At 39.2% G+C, this 6,000-nt stretch overlaps 1 protein-coding gene across 1 annotated transcript in view; it reads left to right on the forward strand.

Annotated features, from left to right (window-relative positions):
* The window catches only part of PKP2 (plakophilin 2), a 90,126-nt gene extending 84,650 nt beyond the window's left edge, over positions 1-5,476 (forward strand). Inside the window, exons 11-13 of the mRNA XM_035027919.1 lie at positions 980-1,169; positions 3,754-3,841; positions 3,989-5,476. Coding sequence (XP_034883810.1) covers positions 980-1,169; positions 3,754-3,841; positions 3,989-4,057 — 347 coding nt within the window. The 3' untranslated portion in view covers positions 4,058-5,476. The remainder of the gene's footprint in view (positions 1-979; positions 1,170-3,753; positions 3,842-3,988) is intronic.
* Positions 5,477-6,000: the final 524 nt, after the last annotated feature.

Raw genomic sequence — 6,000 nt, forward strand, 5'->3', positions numbered from 1 at the left:
CTCTGCATAAAGCTTTTTCTGTTTTTAAAAGTAATGTCTTTAGGATGAATTTCCAGAAGTGGAATTACTGAATCAAAGAATGTGAAAATTTTTTTAATTCTTCTCACTTCTGTCAGATTGTCATTGTCATTTCTATCAAAAGATTTCCAATGTACTGAGCACAGAATATCATCTTTTTCAGGGCACCTGGGTGGCTAAGTTGGTTGAGCATCCAACTCTTTTTTTTTTTTAAGATTTTATTTATTCATTTGAGACACAGAGATAGAGAGAGACCGCATGAGCAGGGGAAGAGGCAGAGGCAGAGGGAAAAGCAGGCTCCCCGCTGAGCCAGGAACCCGATGTGGGGCTCGATCCCAGGACCCTGGGATCATGACCTGAGCCGAAGGCAGACGCTTAACCATCTGAGCCACCCAGGCGCCCCAGAGCATTCAACTCTTGATTTCAGCTCAGGTCATTCTCTCAGGGTCATGGGATCGGCTCAGCATGAGAATCTGCTGGAGATTCTCCCTCTCCCTCTGCCTCTCTCCCCACTCACAGGCATGTGTACCCACATGCACTCTCTCCCTATCAAATAAATCTTTTAAAAAAAAAGAATATCATCTTTTTAAAAATCTTTTTTAAATTTGAGTATCAGAGATTATATCTTTCCATATGTTCATTAACCAGTTGTGTTTCTTTTTAAAATATTCCTTACCAGGGCGCCTGAGTGGCTCAGTCAGTTAAGCGTCTGCCTTCGGCTCAGGTCATGATCCCAGGGTCCCGGGATCGAGCCCCGCATCGGGTTCCCTGCTCAGTGGGAAGCCTGCTTCTCCCTGTCCCACTCCCCCTGCTTGTGTTCTCTCTCTCGCTGTCTCTCTCTGTCAAATAAATAAATAAATAAAATCTTTAAAAAAAAAATGTTCTTTACCCAAAATGTATTAGGATCTTGAGATTAAGGGACAGTCCTTCTAATCAAGTGTTGATTTTTTTCATTTTATAGCCAAAGAAACTCTACCGGATTTGGTTTCCATAATTCCTGACACAGTCCCGAGTACTGATCTTCTTATTGAGACTACAGCCTCTGCCTGCTACACTCTGAACAATATGATCCAAAATAGTTACCAGAATGCACGGGATCTTCTAAATACTGGAGGCCTGCAGAAAATCATGACCATCAGCTCAGGCGATGTGTAAGTCCTATAGTATCTGCCTGTTGGCTGTCTCCTCATTCCTCACCACCACTCCCATATGTAAATTTCAACACACATTGAGTACCATGGGTATTATGCCCAAAAAACGAGATTGTAAAGTTGGGCCAGATCTTCTGGTTCAATCCTTGATAATCAAGCAAATGAAAAACTGAATTCTCCAAGCCAAATCGTTGCCCATTCACTTCTAAAATATCCAGATAGTCGAACTCAATAGTTTCCCTGGGTAGTACACTCCAGCCTTTTATCAACCTAATGAATTAATTTATTTCCCAGAGCCACAGCTGTGATTTAAAACCAGCAAAACGTAGGCAAAGTGGGAGTCCTAGGGACAGGGACTGCCCCTTTCCTCACTTAGATCTGGAGTCAGTGTCGCCCCAGGTGGCTTAGAAGAAGCAGGGATAATACAAGAAGTAGGAGGCAACATAATCAGAAATTCTTGCTTTCTTGGTTTTCTCTATCACATCTCTTCCATCTCTTATTCCCTTTTGAGAATAGAAGGCCTAATGTATAGAAGTCATTCTACATCCCTATTTCTGTGTCTTTAATTTTTCCCCACTTAAAAAAAAAAAGGTGATAAAGAGAATGAAAAACCTTGTGTAACAAAATTATTACTATTAGTTAATTTAGAGGCATGGAATCCAAAGAGGGCATCTTTTTCTCTTTATACAATTCTGAATTGTTTGACTTGTTAAATACAAGTTACTTTTGTAAACAACTAAGAAAGAGATGAAATGTTATACCCCAATTCTAATCAGTTGTAAAGCAAACGGACTTTACCCCTGGTAGACAGATGTGTGCCTGGCCCCACGGGAAAGCACAGCGGTCTGTGGTGTCCTGGAGTAAACACACATCTCTTTCCCCACAGCCCCATTCAGGCAGGCCCTGTGCTCTGCAGCCCCACTCTGGCAGACCTCATGGGGAAGGAAGACCATATTCAGAGTCAGGATTAAAAGGACAAACTTTTTGTTTTGTTTTTTATTTAAATTCAATTTAATTAACATATAATGTATTATTAGTTTCAGGGGTAGAATTTAGTGATTCATCAGTTGCATACAACACCCAGGGCTCATTACTTCAGTGCCCTCCTTAATGCCCATCACCCAGTTACCTCATCCCCCCCACTCACCTTGTTTTAGGACAAATTTGAAAGCAAAACATCAAAAACTAAGTATAGTGTCGGGGCACGTGGCTGGCTCAGTGGGTGGAACATGTGACTTTTGATCTCAGGGTTGTGAGTTTGAACCCCACGTTGGGTGTAGAGATTACTTAAAAAATAAAGAAGAGGGGTGCCTGGGTGGCTCAGTTGGTTAAGAGTCTGCCTTCGGCTCAGGTCATGATCCCGGGGTCCTGGGTTCCAGCCCCATGTCAGCCTCCCTGCTCCACGGGGAGTCTCCTTCTCCCTCTGCCCCTCCTCCGCTCTCTCTCACTCTCTCTCAAATAAATAAATAAAATCTTTTTAAAAAATTGAAGAAAAAAACTAAATACAGTGTCCAATTCTGTAGTGACTTGGATTTATAACAGGAGTGCATTTTCCATTCACTTTATACAAAAACAAAGAAATTTTGAAGCTATTTTAACAAATATTTCAACAAGAATTTATTATATTACCTTGAAAATACTACTCTTAACACTCGTAGAGTCACTAAGTCTAGGAGGTAGATATATTTTTCAGTCATGCTTTCCTGAATTTGTATTCTACATATATGCGTTATAGATGTACAAATACATTTCTATAGTGTGTATATATATATTTAATTTTATTTATTAATGCAATATAAAATAAATGTAAATAGTGTATATAAATATACAAATTGTATTCTATAAATCAAGGATCTATAAAATCTAAGGATATATTCCTTATAAATACCAGGAATATGCTCTATAAACTATTTGTTGGCCTGTGCTAGTGGTTTTATTTATTTGTTTGTTTATTTATTTTTTAAAGATTTTATTTATTTATTTGACAGAGAGAGACACAGTGAGAAAGGGAACATAAGCAGGGGGAGTGGGAGAGGGAGAAGCAGGCTTCCCGCGGAGCAGGGAGCCCGACGCGGGGCTCGATCCCAGGACCCCGAGATCATGACCTGAGCTGAAGGCAGACGCTTAACGACTGAGCCACCCAGGCGCCCCTTCCCTTATTTAATTTTATTATTATTTTTTTTGGTAAGATTTTATTTATTTATTTGAGAGAGAGAGAGAATGAGAGACAGAGAGCATGAGAGGGAGGAGGGTCAGAGGGAGAAGCAGACTCCCTGCCGAGCAGGGAGCCCGATGCGGGACTCGATCCCGGGACTCCAGGATCAAGACCTGAGCCGAAGGCAGTCACTTAACCAACTGAGCCACCCAGGCGCCCTAAAAGATTTTTTTTTAATAATTTTTTTTTTTTAAACCCATTGTGGCCCCTGGCCTTCAAGGCTCACCATCTTGTCATTGTGAGTGGCCTGACTTAGTGGATGGCCACCGAGCAACAGCAGTTAAAGAAGATTTACGGAACGTCCAAAGACAGCATCCAGAAGCCTGACACGTTCTCACTGATCTCGGAATGCCTTTTTCCTCTTTTCAGCTATGCCTCCAACAAAGCAAGTAAAGCTGCTTCTGTTCTCCTCTATTCTCTGTGGACACACACGGAGCTCCATAATGCCTACAAGAAGGTAAGAACACTAAAAGGGTATGGGTTGCAGTTAACAGCCAGATCGTAATGTCCCGCTTGTCTGCCCCTGGTGAGACATCACTCCAAACTCCATTTTCTCTTGTGAAAATGTTGTTACCTTTCACATTTCTGTTTGCTTACTCCAAAGGCTCAGTTTAAGAAGACAGATTTTGTCAACAGCCGGACTGCCAAAGCCTACCACTCCCTTAAAGACTGAGGAAAATGAAAAATCGTGCTCTCAGAAATCTCAACTTCACCATTCTCAGCCACAAAAAAGCCCCAAAGGAAAACACCTATTTTTCTACTTCCCCGCCCAAGAAACCTCAAAAAAGCATGCCCTGTTTCTTAGCCTTTTCTATTTCCAAGGTCCCCAGAATCCAGAAAACAAATAAGCAGAATATAATTTTATTAGTCTTCTAAAAAACTTCTGCAAGTTTGCTACCAGTAGATACTGGCAACAGGCTCGCTTTTACGCTCCACAGATTGCGGTCCTTGTGACCTGGGCTTATGGTGCAGGGCCTTCCGCAACCAAAATGTGAATTCATGTGGAATGAACATTAACAACAACTAAGGAAGAAGGTGGTTGTATTACTAGGATTTTAAAAGTTTTATTTACGTTTATATTCCTTTTCTGGTTTCCATGTTTTGTCACTCATATGCACATTGCTTCGCCTTTGAGCCATGATTGTATTGTTCTGCAGTGTTGAAGCAGAATGGAAACGACAAGAAATATTTGCAGAGTTATCCAGGAGAAAATTTAATGGCAAAATTATACGTTTGTTTACTTTGTGCTTGTTTCTATCCTCTTGAATTTTTTTTTCCGATTTGAAATGAACTTAAGAAACTTAGATCACAGAGCATGCGTGACTCTAAGAAAATGAAATTGAAATGAAGCAATCACAGCAAATTTAAAAATTTTTTCACAGACAAAGGCGACTATGGTTATGAAATTCAATGTTCCCTCTAACACTGGGTAAACATGAGTCTTGCTCAAGGAAATACCTACCCTGTGACAATACCATGAAATGCAAATCTCTTCTGAATAGTAGGATTCAATGTGATCTGTTGACTGGACTTTTTCAGCAACTTCTGTGGTCTGTTAGAAAAATGGACTCTACACTCCTCAGCTACAAAAGGAACCAGAACCTCTCAAACTGTTGTGTGAGCCCAGGGCACTAAAAATACAGCTCATTTTAATGAATTACATATCAATCAGCCGAACTTTGCCCAACATTTAAAAAATAGCACAGAGCCTTTCAATCTCATGTGATCTTCCTCAAGTCATTATTTTAAGTCAAGGAAATTCTGGAGCAAAAAAAAATGAAGACATTACGTTGAGGAAAAATATGTCAAGGCCACCCAGAAATTATATGAGAAATACTAATATTGAAAAGTTGACATCATCTGCTGAAGCTAATCTATATCAAGTGTTCTTGTAACTGAGCTGTGATTAATACCATTTACATAAAATTAGTCTTCTCAACTACAATTCTGTTATATTTTGCTTTTTTAAAAAAAAAATCTGACAATGTTTGCTATAAGAAAATAAAAAGGAAAAAATCCGTCAGCTCCTTTTCGCCAGAAAAGTGTAATAGAAAAATAAATTCCCATTTTCAATTTGAATGTGTACTTAAGTCTTTATTATATTTAGAAGATAAAATTCTTTGAATTTTAAGAGCTTGTTGGAGAAGACTTAGATTACTAACCTAGTTCAAAATGAAATTAGTTAGATACCAATTTTTAAATACTGAAGAGAGAAATCATCTCTTTTTCTAGAGTTTTGATGAATAACATTTGGAACATTTTTATTCCTCCAGGTAACTGATGGATGTTCAAGAAGCTTCTGTGTTTTTTAAGGCATTTCTTAAACACAAAAAGAGGGCAAAATAATGTTGCCTGCATTGGTATCTGTGTATATCTGATTTATTTGTGTATCGTGGTATATGTGATATGATTAAATTTCGGTTGGTAAGGGTTTAATAAATGTTTCTATTTCTTCCCTACTTAAAGCCCTAAATTCTTTACCAAGAAACACTTCCAGTAAGAAGACTGGAATTAGCTAATGACTAAAGCATATAACCATGGAGAGACATACAAATGTGGTAGATTTTAGTGAATTGAGTTGGTCTGTGACACTGATAAGATAGTGTTTGATCCCCA

Source organism: Mirounga leonina, unplaced genomic scaffold (genome assembly GCF_011800145.1).
Source record: "Mirounga leonina isolate KUSES-001 unplaced genomic scaffold, KU_Mleo_1.0 Mir_201, whole genome shotgun sequence".
In the NCBI taxonomy this organism is placed as follows: domain Eukaryota; kingdom Metazoa; phylum Chordata; class Mammalia; order Carnivora; family Phocidae; genus Mirounga; species Mirounga leonina.